Source organism: Ciconia boyciana, chromosome 2, assembly GCF_034638445.1.
Source record: "Ciconia boyciana chromosome 2, ASM3463844v1, whole genome shotgun sequence".
Lineage (NCBI taxonomy): Eukaryota > Metazoa > Chordata > Aves > Ciconiiformes > Ciconiidae > Ciconia > Ciconia boyciana.
In genome coordinates, this window is record NC_132935.1 from 121,029,591 (window position 1) to 121,046,195 (window position 16,605).

General features: G+C 40.6%; 1 protein-coding gene across 1 annotated transcript in view; it reads left to right on the forward strand.

The window, feature by feature from the left end:
• CPNE4 (copine 4) overlaps positions 1-16,605 on the forward strand; it is a 244,111-nt gene extending 227,506 nt beyond the window's left edge. Inside the window, exons 13-16 of the mRNA XM_072851433.1 lie at positions 2,766-2,817; positions 7,339-7,472; positions 9,686-9,922; positions 16,467-16,605. Coding sequence (XP_072707534.1) covers positions 2,766-2,817; positions 7,339-7,472; positions 9,686-9,922; positions 16,467-16,598 — 555 coding nt within the window. The 3' untranslated portion in view covers positions 16,599-16,605. The remainder of the gene's footprint in view (positions 1-2,765; positions 2,818-7,338; positions 7,473-9,685; positions 9,923-16,466) is intronic.

A 16,605-nucleotide genomic window follows, 5' to 3' on the forward strand; every position in this document is an offset into this window, starting at 1 on the left:
CACAGGGGCAGGCTGAGGCACAGCTGGTTTTACTTACCTGAGTGGGGAGTGAGTTCTGAGCATTTGGAAAAACTCTGCTTTAAAAATATCTGCTGTTGGATTGCTTTGGGTGATGACTTCCTGTTTGTGAACCATCACTGAGCGCTCAAAGAACTTCTCTCCTTCACGTTATACTTAAACCTTGTTTAAATTGTGATATATTGTTCATAGAGCATAGGAAACAACCCCATACTTCTGCACGTTCATTGTGTTTCCTGTCCTGCCTTCAGGATACATTTTGACACTGTTCTTGGTGAATCAGGATGGCAAGGTATGAGGGCCACTTGCTTTTGGAGGATAGCAGCCATTGCTCAGACAGTATTATTTTTTGGACCATTGTGCACACTTACTAGACTTGGGCTTTCCTTGTTGGCCTGAACCGTTGTCTACATTTTTCTTAAATAATAGCCTGGGTGCCATAGCTCTGAACCAGATAAATTGTTTGCGTAATGTGATGCTGAAAGAGGTATAGCAACAAAAGCATCCAGCCCATGCTTGCATCTGAGATTAAAATACTGTATTCATAACTCTGGAAAAGAATTGTGATACTCCTTTAGCTATAATTTCAAATGCATTTGGAATAAAGAAATAAAATCACTGAAAAGGCGCAGTGTTGGAAGAATCAGCCTGCAATACATAAACATGCATCGACATCCTTCTTGCTTTTGAGATGCAGATAGTACAAAATACAGAAAGCCTAAAGGAAGAAGAAAGGCTATTTATTGAACAACAAAAAAATCATCAGTGAGTGAAAACTCACATAACCGTTCTTGACAGCTGCAATTACCTTTGGCCTGCAGCTGGTCATGAGACTGGCAGATACCAGCTGGGCAAAGTTTGCCAAGAGACATACAGAGCATCCAGACAGAAGGGCTCTGGAGCACCTCTGAAGCGTATCTGACAGCCCTGCTCTTTTGTGCCTGCTCAGCGAGGAACATACATCGTGACTTTCTGCATTATCTTCCATGGCTGAGTAAGGTAGCCTGAATGACCCATGTAAAACGCTTTGTAAGAGGCAATTGATGCTTGGTGTAGACATAGCAAACTCCTGGCTGGGCTGAGCTGGCTGCAGACTCTTCAGTGAGTTTTTGCTTCAGTCCTTTCCCATCATGGTAGAAGTCCTGCTCTTAATAAGTAATGGTAGGCATCACTGTGGTGAGAAAAGCCAGATGGGGAAATTTGATTTCTCTATGAGAAGCTTTCTTTGGCAGTAATTAGCCAACTTAAACCACTTCGCTTTTACAGAAGCTTCTCTGTAATCACATATTTGATATATTGGTCTATTAGTCATAGACCAATTTCTGTGCTGTGCTGTGAAGTCATCTAAACTAGCAAATAAAACAGCGATATCCAACAAACAAATCTGTTTCTGCAAATAATCCAGGTCCCATTGTACAGGGAGTAAACAGGTTGCTTTCTATATGACTAGGCCTGTTGGCACTTCTGAAGGTCCTACAGAGATCTATAAAGTCTCAAAGGTGTGTAACTGGAGTTAGCTATATAAATGCCTTCATGCATCTGGGATTATATACCTAAATTCAGCTTTAAATTACGCAAATCACCTGCTTAACTCTCAGACATATCCACTTTTTGCAAACCAAAATATATATATAATATATATATGTTGTGCATTGCAAGACAAAAGTTGGGCTGCATTCAGGACAATTGAAGACAAACAGGAGAATTAAGAGACTGAGTTTCAGAGCTGAAGAGATTAAAAGGAATCAAGCCTTCTCAGTGATCAAAGAAAGGAGCAAAAAGGAATCTGGAAAAAATGCAGGCAAGAACAAACCTTAAAACCAGAAAAGAGCATCTGAAGAAAGTTTCAGTCCCAACAGATTCGTCCTGTGGATGCAGATCTCTAAGTGACAGACAGATAGAGGAAGCCTGGAACCTGAGACTTGCATTGCCTTGCATTATTTGCGGATGTAGAAGTCTTGTATTATTTTCCCAAGCCACTAAAGAGACAATACATTGTTTTACTAGAAAATCAGCAACTTTTTTGTATACACAGTCATTTCTCTTAGAAAATAGCTCTGTGGTGTTTTGTTACAGACACAGAGAGAGAGAGAGAGAGAATGGGATATTCACTAAATTTGAGGAAAAACAAGAGCTTTCAGGTTTTTTCTTATTAATTTCCCCCCTGCCTATTCTAATTTCTTAGCCAGCTTAGTCTCCTTACATTTCTTACATTATTATTTCACAGTGGGTCTGGGTGACTTCCTTGATCTCTTCGGAGAATAAATTATTTTCCCAGTAATCCCATGGCCTTCAAATGTTCACCCATGGGAATGCAGGATTCGGAAGGGGGCTGAGCTTGTGCTGTCAGTGCTGTATCACAACCTGCTTTCTCTCTCCTGCAATCTGAGCTGCTGAGCTTGGGAGGGCTGGCATTTAAATCTCCTCAGCAATAGATCCCTCTTCTGCAGCTGGCATTGATAGCCCAATCCTGACACCATATTTATGTGATTTCTCATGTACTTTGGTGGTTTTTCTTTGTGGTTTTTTTCTTGGTTTTGTTGTTGTTATTGACAGGTTGGATTCCAGTTTTGTTACTTTGTTTCTGCAGGGAGTTCCAGCTGGGACTCTATTTCACACTTAATGGCTGAAAGCTTGAAAGATCTCTGGTTTAACACAGAAAGAATGTTAAGGGTGTTTAACCACAAGTCCTCTTGGAATAATTTTTCTGACTACAGTCTTATTCTCTTCTTTCCATTTATCTGCAGGTCTCTCATGATTTTGCAATCAATTTCAATGAAGACAACCCAGAATGTGCAGGTAACACTCACATTGGGACAGACTGCCGTATATCTGCTGTGTGCAAAATGTGCTTGTATTTTTTATTGTATCCCCTGAGTATTGTTTAAAGTGTTTTTTAAAGAAAGCAGCCAGGAGTTTCAAAACCTGACAGACTCCAAGCCATCAGGCTTAGCTTTAGAAACCTTAGAAAGTGCCACACATTAATTTCCTGAAAAATAGGTCCCTTTGAAAGTACACCATGTTGGACATTCAGCACTTGAACTTCTCCAAATCACTAGCATTTCTGAAAACTAAAGCCACGTTTCCTAGATTCATTCCAGATCTTCAGCTACAGCAACATCGCAGGTTGTGCAGCTAAGAAGGGCAGGACATGCAAAAGCAGGCTGTGCACCTCTGTGATCAAAGACTCCCTCTGTGTAGAGCCAGTTCTTTGGCCAGACCTATAGCCAACAGTAGCCTGCTGCAAGTCAGCCCAGCGATGTCCAGCACCAAAGGGTCACGGCAGCAGCTGAGGACTGTTGTAATAGAAGGAAGCATACTTTCATGACAGCAAATGCAGCAAGAGGCTGTTTTAACACAGCGTAAGGTATCGGTGTGTTCTAGCAACAATCACTAATCCTCGGTAGTCAGAGGCGAGATTCACGTAGCAGATTTTGCTGTATGTCTTGTATTTGTAAGTGAGGTCTGCAGTGACTGATGCTGTCTTTCTAGAATCTTCTGCCACAATTCACACATTTTGTAAAAGATGAGAATAACAGGACAATAATCTCTAAACAGTCTAAGAAGTAATCCCAGACACTTTATTTGAGAGTCTTGGTCAGATGATCATTGCTGTCTAAAATCAACGGGTTGTTATTCTTCCCTATCCTTCTGCTACCTTCCAAACACTGAAGTGCATGTTTCAAAATCTCTTCCTGTTTGAATTTTCTAGCTGCTCCTTTCAGCCCTTCTCAGGCTTACTAGTTCAGGCATGGTCAGCAGAATATGTTCAGAATGAGAATTAAGATGCCAAGAAATGAAGTGAAGAAAAGAAGAGAGGACAAGCAATTCAAGGGAAAGAGACATTAAAAGAATTCAGAGTTCACGCATCTTAAATGCAAGACCTCTGTTTTTGGTTCAGTGTGCATTCCTGCTTTGTGGTTGCGCTTGGATTGTTGGACTGCCCCAGCCTCTGCAGGTCATATGCTTGAAATGTAATTGGGCATAAGTCCTACAGCTGCTTGATGTGTTCACACAGCTTTTTACATTGCTTTTATGGAGCTAAAAGAAGCTGACATTACACGTATGCATCTAGATGTGCCTGTAAGCTTGTGAGGCAGCTTGAAGTTGAGACTTTAGTCACACTGAGAGTGTGGGGTTGAGGTGGGGAAGCAAAACAGACCTCAGAATTTTGTCTGGACCATCATATTTTAAAATGTAGTTAGCTTGCCTGCTTCTGAACACAGACACATTGGTGTCTACACAGGGCCTGATCTATTTAAAACATCTCAGTTAACAATGGTCAGTATTAGCTGATAACATATTATGCACGTAGTGTTAGAATATAGCTTTGTTTCCCACTGTGAATGCAGGATATTTCTGGCCTTCTGTGTACCTCAGAAAAAAAAAGCCCTAGCACTCTATGCAAAGAACACATTTTTTATCCCCCCTTTGCTGCCTCTTTTGAGTCCAAGGCTAATCCTTTTATCACACTGATATTGTTACATAATGATTTGTATTGATTGACTGGTACTTGAAAAGGCTGTCTCATCTTATATAGTGCCAGCAGCAGGTCAGAGTTAGGACAGACAAACCCTCTGCAAGTAAAGAACTTACTATCCATACCATATTATGTATGCAAAATAAAATGTAACAATGGAAATGAGAGGAGGTTAAATGGAAATGAGAGTGCATTGGCTTATGTCACTTAATATTTGTTATGTATTTAAACTTTATTTGGTTCTTCACATAAGACTCAGTTATCTGACAAGTTAACCCGTCACCTAAAAGGAGTTTTAGGACTAAGACATAAAAATATGGTTGCAGCACAAAAGAAGGCCAGGGAAGAAATTTTACAGTGCTCACACATGCATCTACAAGATATAAAAAGCACTTCTTTGTCCTAAATTATACCATTTAAAATAATAGCCATCTGGATGAAAGCAAGAAAAGGAGACAGATCAGAAAACGTGTTGTTTAATCATCTGCTGCAGCTTGTTCATCACCTGCCTGTCATGGATGCTTGATCAGTTCCTACCGCCAATTGTTCTGTGAAGTTTTCTAGATGCTCGCACTGTATTAGGTGACACAGGGAGCAGGAACACCAGCATATCATGTGGGGAGAGGATGCAAGAGTGAGAGGGAGATAAAGTGCTTAGTAACCACACTGGTTTTCCTTGTACTATTTTGCATACTTGCCAGAAAACAAAGGGAAATTGCTGAAGAGTATCTTGCTTTAAACCAAGAAACAGAGGTTGGATCCAATATAAAAAGTATGTGTCTAATTTGCTTTTGAGGAATGAAATCCCTTTCTTTGTGGAAGTAGTGAGCTTTTGCTGGCACAAGGTAGTGTGAAGCATCATGCTACCTTGAATAAGGACTGTGTATTGATATGAAGATCACTGGAACTCATAAAATACGGATATCCTCACCTTTCCTCCCCTATTACCATTTCCATTCTTGGAAATTTTAGTATTTATAGCCTTATATTTAGTATATTTATAGTATATTATATGTATAGTCTTATACTTACTATTTAGTCTTTATTGTCTGAGGAAGAAAGTAAGTGACAACCTCTAATTTGAATGAATGCTTCTACACATGCATGTGTTTTACATGCATCTTAAACCCATATATATATGCATACACTGTATTTCATCAGAGCTATTGAAAGTGGATTCCATTTTAAAATGTAAAGAGTTGAATTGTGAAGAAAGATGCACATTGGCTCTCCCTAAAATAAAGGAGTCCAAGGAGAGTAAGCTACAAAGTAAGCCACTCACATATCCTGTTGGATTTGAATATATAAGGACAGTCAATATTTCTAAAATATATTAATCTGAGATAGCGAACAAGAAATTATGTTTCTAGAACATGTTTCTATCTAAGATGAAAGCAACTTACTGACACAAACCACGCTAAATCTGTGTGGAACGCAGGGAGTAGCGTTTATCTCATACTATTTTAATGCATAAGAAAAAAACTACAGTGTATCTTATCATCTTAGGGAAGACTTATAAGGCATTCATGCAAGATCAGTAAGTATATGTAATGAAATCCTTAGCAGGTTTAAAATTGGGAGTTAACAAAAGGTCAGTTTGTAATATGTAATTTAGTCACTGGAATTACCAAGGGAAATTTTGTAGAATTACTCTACATTTTAGCCAATCATAGCTATAATTGGAGCGTGTTCTTTTGTCTGTGAGCACTGCAATGGAAAAATCTGTTTGTAACTATCTATAAAGAGAGAAGACTGCGTTCTCCACCATTTTTTCTTAGGAGGTTCAGGTGTACTGTTGTGAAGCAATTACAACTCCCTGTGATTTGTTAGTAACGGGTCTGCACCCATATATCCTGTAAACATGATTGAGTAAAACCTCATGAGTGAGCTAGTCTCAGTGCAAACTGAAACTGGCTTAGGATCTTATTGAAGTCATTTCATTCTTCATCATCCTTTACAAAGCTCTTCAGTCTATCACTTTCTTTCCAACTTTAGACCTCTAATCCTTTAGGTCTGGTAAGCTGGGAGTTCTGAATGCAGAGGCTAACGTGCATCACTTCAAGAAATCCTTCTTCTCAGTGATTGAAAACACCAATTTCCCTTCTGTGATCTGTCAAGTGTGTCAGCAGAAGTCTGTTCTCCCTGGTCTGGCTATATATCCTGAAATGAGAAAGCCAAAAATAGCTAGTTCTCCATCAAAACTTCTTGACTAAAGCTCATTTTTCTGTAGACTGCAAAGCATCCTGCTGTTTCTTCCAAGATTTCACAGCTTTTGGTCATAGTCAAATTCAACCTGTGAGCAATTATGCAAATTCACCCTGAAAAATTATTTTCTTAGCACAGGAGAGTCAGGTATTTGAAAAGATATTGGAATTCCTTGACAGTTCTAGGTTGTAAGTACAAAAGGCAAATTTGTTGGTAACTACCATGATAAACAGAAATAAATATTTATCTGAAGAGGAGGGGAGAGAAGTGTTGAAGTGTTTTCAATTTGTGTCTACCCTTTTAGCATGAATCTGAGCTGGTGATCAGGAAGTGATCACTTACACCTTCAACTGAGAAGGATGGAAGCTATTGCATTGCAGGCTGATACCTGGAAAATAGACATTAAAAACTGCTGGGAAGGAGAAGCATGGTATAATGAATTATATATTACAAACTAGATTCAAGGCAGCTAGAGACAGCTTCTTGGAAATCATCTGAAGTTTTTAGTCCTTTCTAATCATGTGATATTTTGAATTTATTCATTAAGAACCCACCTTGTATTTACATTTTAAACAAGCATGATATGGGTGATGTGCTCCACATTTATTTGCCTTTTGTGTGGCTTTTCATGCCAGGAATACAAGGTGTTGTGGAGGCTTATCAGAGCTGTCTTCCCAAGCTGCAGCTGTATGGGCCGACAAACATTGCTCCCATCATCCAGAAGGTGGCAAAATCAGCATCAGAGGAAACCAATACCAAGGAGGCCTCGGTAAGGGCATAATGCTGTGTTTGGCTTTTTTCTTGTCTTCTGATGGATCTCTTGTAGGCCTTTTCATGCATGCGAATCATGCCTTCACAGTTTTCACTAACTGCCTTCGCAGAAGGCAGCTTGAGTCTTTGTCAGCTAGAGCAGTGTATCTAGCCTTTATAGCTTCGATAGTCACAACTTTAAATTCTTTCCCCTCTGTTCTGTTTCCTGCTTTTAGAGCTGTTTTACTGTAACACACACAGTTCTTCACTGTGGAAACATAAATGGCACCACTAAGGTTACAAAAATGTATGGGCCAAGCCCTAAAGTGTTGATCATAGAAGAAGATGAGTTCAAATGTTTCCCTACACACTACACAATTTCAAGTCTCTAGCAGAGGCTGTACTAAAACTTTTTTGTTCAACTAGGGGATTTTTCCAATCATTCCTTTGAAAACTGTAGTGATACAATTTTCAATTTGCTATTACTGACATGGAGTATCATGTGCCTTTTAGAAATCAGGAGACAAGTCTGTTAGTCTGCATGTGATACAAAACCCATGATAGATTTCTTGGGCTAAAAGACTTAAGCATAGATCGTGTTTTAAATGTACATCTTTGAAATGCATTATGCTTATTTTTCTCCTGCCTTCCAGATAGAATGGGAGAAAGTGAGAATGAGAGAATTGGAGAGAATATGTGAGCAAGTAGGTCTGAAACATTTACAAGAGCAGTGCCGTGGGAGTAAAGGATGTAAGAGAGAACTTGTATACTGCAGCAAGAAAAATGCCTATGTATAGGAACAGAATAGAGCTGTACATTGGCATACATCTCATCACCAGGCCTAGAGCTTTCTCTAAGCTTTCTTCATGAGCTGAGCCTTTTTTTAAGTCTTATTAAGGCAGCAGTTCCCAAACATTTCTGTTCATGAGTCTGGGCTTGTGATTGTCACTCCACTGCTGTTTCCAGGATCTTGATAGTATTTAGGTTCCCTGAGAGTCCCCTAAAATAGGGAATTGCTATGTTTGAATTTCCATACCCACCTAATCCTGAGGTAGATCACTCTGTTCCCAGTGCTGCCGCTGAACTAGTATGTCGTATCGAATAAGTTGCTTCATTCTTCTAAACCTAAGCTTCCCCTCTTTCTGCTTGAAAAACAAATTAATTTATAGCATGAGTCTTAAAGACAAAGTTTTCTCCCTGCATGTTTTGTTTTATTCATGGCAGGAGGTGATGAACAGAACACTTTGAGTTTAGATAGCTGTGTATACATAAACTTTAATGATGTTTAGTGTGTTGGTATTGCTCATGCAGAGTGACCAAATTCTATGACCTGTTCATTTTTCCTATTAATGCATGTTTGTTAAATGACTCCAGCTGCCAAACAATTCGTAAAGGATCCAAGTGAGAGTGACTCTTCCCCATTACCAAGTGAAGATATGTCATAGCCCCTGATCCCAGTTCAGTGCGCTTTGGAGTTTGGGAAAAGAAATGACAAGCACACAAAATTGCTTGCTCTCCTTTAGAGAACGAGAAAACCTCTCTTCAGGGCTCTCTATGAAGTGTTTGAAGATGCATATATTCCTCCCTGCACATGCCCTTACCCTCCTCAGGGACCCCATTACTCTGCAGAATGCAGCAGACCTGCCATGGTGTGGCACTTCTCCCACAGGCAGCAGTGGGTCACCCTCCAGTTTGCAGACGGCTGCACCCATCCCACTTGCCTGTTAGCAAAGCTCCTCTGCAAAGTGCTGTCATAACCTCCCTGACAGCTCTGCTACAGGCTTGTAACGCTTCAACACTCCATTCCTCCCTGCCTCCCACTGGTTCCCAAAGGGAAAAAAAATGTAATCAGAAACTGTCAGCAGAAGTGATTGTGCAGCAGATGGAAAATAGGGCTAGTGAGGATCTCAGGACTATTCCAGACTTCCCAGCCAAAGTCCTGACTCTCCCAGCCCTAGCAGCTAGAAGCCCCCTTTTCTACACTGTGCATCCCTTGGCTTCCTCCAGCTCCTGGAAATTACCTGAACTACAGCTAAACTCCAGAAGAGGAGAAATTAGTAGCTGAGGAGGTTTGGATGGGAAACACAACCTGTGTGTCACTATAAAGGCTCTTTTCTATTTAAAAAAGTCCATGGGTGAGCTACCAGAAACACTTTTATACTGGAAAAGGGCAAGCAGCTTTGGAAGATTAACTAATGATATAATTTTTCACTTCTTGTCCAACAACTTCAGCAATATTTCATCTTGCTGATTCTGACGGATGGCGTCATCACAGACATGGCTGACACCAGAGAGGCCATTGTCCATGCTTCTCACCTTCCCATGTCAGTCATCATCGTCGGGGTGGGGAATGCCGATTTTAGTGACATGCAGATGCTGGATGGCGATGATGGGATCCTGAGGTCTCCAAAGGGCGAGCCTGTGCTTCGAGACATTGTCCAGTTTGTGCCATTTAGGAACTTCAAACATGTAAGCTGACTCTTCCATCCATTCCACAGAACGGTGAATGTATATAACATATAGTGAATGGTCCCTGGGGTGGGCCTAACTTTGGATGGGCACGAAGTGTTTAGTAAACCTATGGCATTATTATGTCAGAAATAGAGAAAAAATGAATACAGAATGAAATGTGCTCTATCAGTGAGATGGTGAGGGTGGGGAAAGAAGAGATGGGGCAGAATCCATGTGCTGCTTCTGGTGCCAGCCCTTACCTCCATTTTCTCCCTGATTTTAGTTTGGTTGCCCTCCCTGCCTTATTTTTCCTGGTGTCTCTTTTCCATTATCTTTGCATCTGTCCTATTAGGACTACAGTATTATGCTTTCCATCCTTTCATTTCCACAGGCAGCTGAAATGTCTGTTGATTTGTATTCACAGTGTTCCCCAGGAGGCTGTTTCCTTATTGAAATTTAGATCCCTAAGTCCTCAAAGGCAGAACTATCCACAAACAGCATCCTAGTTGCCTCCAAACCCTTTACCCAAATGCTGTACAAGAACAAATCCAAGGAAGTGGTGTTACTAAGAGCTTCCCCGTGCCCTCAGCCAGCTGTTCCTGTCTAAGCCCAGCGTGGCGTAGGAGAGGAAGGGAGAGACCCGGCATTAAATTGCCAAATTTGAAATAATCCCTCGGCCACGTTCTTTTCTCCTCAGTCACCTGCCCTACATTGCAGCATCTGTCCCAGGGACTTTTTCAGCAGCTGGGTAGAGACAGTGTTCACCCACAGAAGGAGCTTTCCCACACACAGACAGGTTTTTCAGGGCCCTTTTCCTCCATATGGAGGCATGAAATGGCCATTGTGTTCCTCTGCGATACTGATCATATCCCTTTCCCTCTGTTTTTCCGTCTTTCTCTCCCTTCCTTCCCCTCATCCCTTCTATTATATTTAAGTGGTTCTCTGGACTGTTTTTTTGCTCACCCCAGTGTCTAGGAAGGACATCCTTGATTTGATTTGAAAATTTCTTTACCGCACAGCGTAACTGACTCATTCTCCTCATGAGATTGCCCTTTCCAATCTGCTCTCGTACTCTAGTGATCCTTAGATCTGGATTTGTCACACAGAAGTTTTCAATTCTGGGTTGGTTTTGGTCTGCATATGGGTTTGCAGTGCTTACATTTCTTCTAGGCTTTTTGTTACCACAGGAGACGTTTTTATTTTTGCTACTTCCAAAATACCTTCATTTTATTTTCCTCTTCTCAACAGTTGTTCTTTTTTCTCTCTTCAAAATACAATTCTGCTATATTTGTCTTAGACTTAGACACACTTCTTACTTTCACAAACACTACTGAGGAGTAAGAGAAACAGACTTGTTCCCCTTTTCCCTCTACCTTTATGTAAAGAATAGATCCTCACAGAAGGTAAAACTCACCTTGTGCTATTAGTTTGGTGACACCATGCCAAATGGCTGCAGATTTGCCACTGAACTGTAGATACATACATTTCTGTGTTGACAGTGCCACTCAGTCATCTGCTGGAACAAAGCATGAGCACGACCTGCTCATAGCCTGCGTTTCTCCTTCATCAGATAATCACAAGTGCATAGTGCTGCACTGTAGTCTATTGTAAAAGTGTTGAGAGGCAAGTTATTTATGGGCTAGTGCTAGACCTACTTTCAATTAGTTGAAAATATGTTTCTGCAAGTAACTGGCAAAGCCAGCTGCATTTGTTATTTTTAGTTGCGTTTTGTGATTTTATAACAAAGTTGAATTCATCCTTGATTGAATAGATTAACGTTGACAGTTGCAGTTCTGGGCACTGAATATATTGGGCCTCTGGTGTTAACTTGTGAGTGATTCTATGTGTGATTTTAATTGCTAGCATTGGTCAAATGACAAGCATGTATTATTTTTAGCTGTTTTAGATTAACTTCTCCAGTACTGGGAGAGGATAGCAATCTTAAAAATTTATTGTTCTTGTTAAATAGTGATATTTTTCTCCCCCTTTCTCTCAGTAGCAGAGATAATATAGATATAGAGAGAGATCATGTATTTGCTATATCAGAAAAGTCAATATATCTTATGCAACTTGATATTTAGACTGTTTATTGTGATCTTTCAGCATTTCAACAAATGTTAGTGTAATGGATGAGTGCCCATAACAATAGCCACTTCTGGTTGAATTTCTTTATTGTCATATCCCAAATAATCTCTGTGTCTGAACAAAGTGACATTCACAGCTATCTTATCCTCAGCACAAACAAAAGACCATGCCTTTTGCATCAACTAGTGAAATAATTTTTCATGGTAGAAATGAGTATGATGTTTTGATTCAAACTTATTTTTTTCCCCACAGAAAAATGCAGATTTAACCCATTTTGGAAATTTTTGTCAGATCAGTTCTGATCACACACAAGAATTACCATAAATCAGCATATTACTTTTAACAGCTTTAAGTAAAAGATGTATTTAGTTAAAAACCACATCCCTTTTGTCAATGTACCTTGTGTTTAGTTTTGGTATTTAGGATGTTCAACTATTAAGTAGAAAAAAAAAGTTGAAGGATCTATTTAGAAAGACTACAAATCAAGTTGTATAAGTTTTATAGATTTCTTTGATAAATCAAGTATTTATTTATGCCTAAATCTGTATTACCTCTACTACTGACAGAAGGAGGGAAGAAAATGTTATTTGTGAGCAATTATTTTTTGTTTTGCTGGAACAGTAAACCAAAACTCATTTGGAGTCAACCCAAACAATATTTTTTTTCATTACTTCAATTCTCAGGTCAGCCTGGAAGTCAAAATCTCATATCTATCCAAAGAGATCAAAAATAATATATCCAAAAGCTGCCCCTGTGAGAAAGTTGAAAGGAGGGAGAAAGAAGTTGTAAAAATAACCTATAGAGTGAATCTCTTTTATTTTATATGTTTGACTTCAGAGAAGGTTCTGATCCTGCACGGTGCTCATACAGGCATTTAACACATTTCAATTAGTTACAGTTATTCACATACCTAAAACCTCATACCCACTTCAGTGTTTTACTGGCTCAAGACCCAATGTAGACAGAAATCTTTATTATAGGGGTTTAATCTCCTACATGATCTAGTGTATCAGGAGTACTTCAGTAAAGCATCCTACCTTTTTGACTCTCTCTTTAAGGAATATCTTTGAAGCTATCAAAATAATAATAATAATTGTAGTGATTCTTGGCAAATCCTGTAGTTGCAGAGGCTTGATAAAATCAAGATAACCATTACTGTTTAAAAAAATGTCCCATTATATAGTGGGTGACATGTGGAATTCACTACAGGGGAACATAACAAACAAAGGGAAAATATTTTCCCTGAACCCAAGTGAATTTCTTCTCTCTATGACCATCACCACCCCAGCAATGTGAGCGTCCTTCACCTGAAACTGTAGAACAGTGATGCTCACAGTCACTGAAATCTAGTTGAAGAAAATCATCTGTCTCAATCCATTCACGGTCATCTTTTAAGAGCTGAAATTCTCTGCTTTTAAGATGCATTATATATTTACTGTGCACAAATCTGATGCCACAGGTAGATTGTATTCCACTCTGCATTGTATTTAATCATAAAGGCTAACAACTGTGACTTAGTAACACATATATCACAAATGACTGTGGAAAGCACAGCTCTTAGCCACTGCAAGGAGCAATGTTTCGCGCTATGCATTGTAATTACAGATTAAGCATGGTGAAGCTATAGAACTGAATCAACAGTCATTTGTAATATACACCAATTACCATAGTAGGGGATTATTTTCCTGCTGCTGGCTGATCTGATTGTTGTGTATTAGCCATCAGTTGAGAACTGTTCATCTTGAGATGTTTATTGCTAGGATGGTCTTCAAGCATAGCAGTTAAACAGTGGAGAAAACGTTACAGTAAAACATTAATGTACCACCTGTGTTAAAAACCCAGCGAAGGTAACCCTTGCACAACACTGCTGAACTGGGGCTGGTTTCTAGCTCAGAAGTTACTGGGTCTGATTCTTACTTATACAAATGCTGCTTTGCACCGTCTGGTCTAGAAGTGAGAGTGCTTTACCGCCACAAAAGTACGTAAGGTACAGGTGGCCCAAATCATCAGACAGGAAGTCACCCCTAACCCTGGTTTTGGGATGGTCCCTGCTAGAAGGAGCCCCAGGACCCACAGACATCACTGGCATGATGAAACTCAGTAAAGCAACAGTTGTCCATGTTCAGACTGAAGCACGGAGTCAAGCCAACTACCTCAGGGCAGCTCTGTGTGGGGCCAAACATTGCCTGTGAGCCTGTGGGCACAGTAAATGTGTGAGCTTAAACCTCAGCGAAAGGCTTTTTTTTTATTTCACATGCACGCTGGGCGAGGAGTGCATAGCTCAGTTGACTCCTCAGGTGGCGGTGATCAAGCCGTGCATCTGAGCCCTGAGAGAGCCTGTTCTGAAGGGCTGACCCTTCGTTCAGGAAGAATGGATGTGGTGTCAGAAGAGAGAGAAGCGGCGACGGGCGGGTAATGCAAAGAGATGAGTGTTGGCCCAGTGTTCAGACGTGTGGACTACACGTGATCCAGAGAAGCTGGTGGCAAGTGCTCCTGCCCAGCATTTTTAAAGATAGAGCAGAGTGAAGTTTCCTGATTGCTAGGGCTTGTGTGTGCAGCGATGGCCCAGGACTCTTCCCCCACTCCCTGTTTTTACCCTTTATGTAGGGTTGTATTTTTGGTAAGGTGGCACAGAGGCAGGCTAAGGTATACACAGCTTTGGCACACTGGAAAGGAGATTAAAAAAACAGTAATTCTCAGTAGCAACATAGAAATCAGCCATTTGCCTGACTCCAAGGGGTATTGTCTGCTGATTTCAGTGAAAACAGGTTTAGGCGACAACAGGGCAACTGTGGAAAACCATGCATTTCACTTTGAAGGATTAAAATAAATGGGTTCTGTTACTCTGTAACACCTGAGAACAGTTGCTGCGCTGTCACGCAAAGTATGGGCTCTGCTTTGCCAGTTTGTTCATGCAGAAATGTTCCAGGCTTTTTTGCCTGCACAAATATTTTGGTATAAATGTCACAGTAGGGAAATAGCGGTTCATTTTATTCGTTACTAATCACATATGTGACTCAAAATACGAAAATACAAAAAACAGTTTTGTTTCTAGTTTTGCTAGCATTATCTTTGTATTTGTAGTATTGTAACATTTGATACTGGAATTTATAATAGCCCAGGGGCTTTCTGTACCCCTGGATTAGCTTGCCTATGAATAGTTTACCATTTACATCCTATGTAAGCCTAATTTTAAGACTCTGGAAGGATAAGGATCCCACCCCATGAAACAGAGTAGGGCAATAAATAGTCAATACAAATACTTTGTGACATGATAGTTTTGAATCCTGGCTGCAAATATTACAGACAGTGAGGAGGAAGGTGTTCATTAGTGTGGGAAAAAGTACTTGGTGTGCAGAAGAAATGTGACCCAGCCACCGGCTGAGGAGTTCCTGTGCATCAGCTGAGCTGCAATGTGTGATCCACGTGTGCTCTATCTGGAGATAAACACATTCGTTTAAACTTCTCAAACTGAAGTTTAAGCATTTGCACTTTTACTTCATTTTTCTGGTGGGCTCAGAGGGAACATAGTCGGGCAGGCTGGCTCTGGGGGGGTTGGAATCAGCTCTACCCAAATACTTAGAAACAAGCAAATCCAAAACACGGGGCAGGAGGGTGCTATTGAGCTGCATGGGAGAACAGGAGCCCAGTTCTGTCACTGCTGAATACAGGGGCTGAGGAAAACCCCTGCAGCACATGCAGGTAACGGTTGCCCACATAACATCCACGGTTTAAAATGAAGCATCATCAGGGTGTGAGGCAGCAACTGTGTGTTGTCGATGGAGGGCATGGTTTCTCATTGCACTGAGGGGTAGCCCTCCTCCCTACTTGTGGTGAAAGCCAGTGGCCATCTCTATATCCATCTCTACATTTCAGGGTCATCAGTTCTTAAGTCTGGTTGACACCCACCATTTATACATTGCAGGAAGAGCTTTAAAGCCTCCACAAAACCTAGGATTGAAGCTTTCTCATGACCATGGTTTAATTGCAGTGAAAACTAAATATTTTTATTGAATTAAAAACTTCCCCAGCCATTAAAACACCATACCAGATCCTGAAGAGCAGAATGGTGATGAAGGCCTCCCTTTTACAGTGATGTCCATTCATGTTCAACTTGAAGCTCTGCGGGGTTCCTCACTGATGAATGAAGTCTTTGCAGCCCTTTTCATTATGATATGGTGCTCTCCCAAAGTGCAGGGAAGTTCAGTTACCCTGAACTTAAAATAGTCCAAACAGACCTGAAAAACATGGAGAACACATTTGGCTTTAGTGTGCTTTCAGGCAGCTACAGCTACAAGCCCAAACTGACTCACAAAATGAGTTCCCAGCAATAGTGCCGCTCACTTTGAGTCTTTTTTGCCTTCCATTTCTGTACCATACATCTTACCGTGATCTCATGGCACCAATGCCTCTAAAACCCATGGCACTTCTAGCAGAGAGACAGGTTAACGCTTGTGTTTTCTACCATTTCCTGCAGGCATCCCCAGCTGCTCTAGCAAAAAGCGTTTTGGCTGAAGTTCCAAATCAAGTCGTGGACTATTACAATGGCAAAGGGATAAAACCAAAATGTATGTCAGAGTACGAGTCTTCCAGGACACTAGCTCCATGAACCTGCC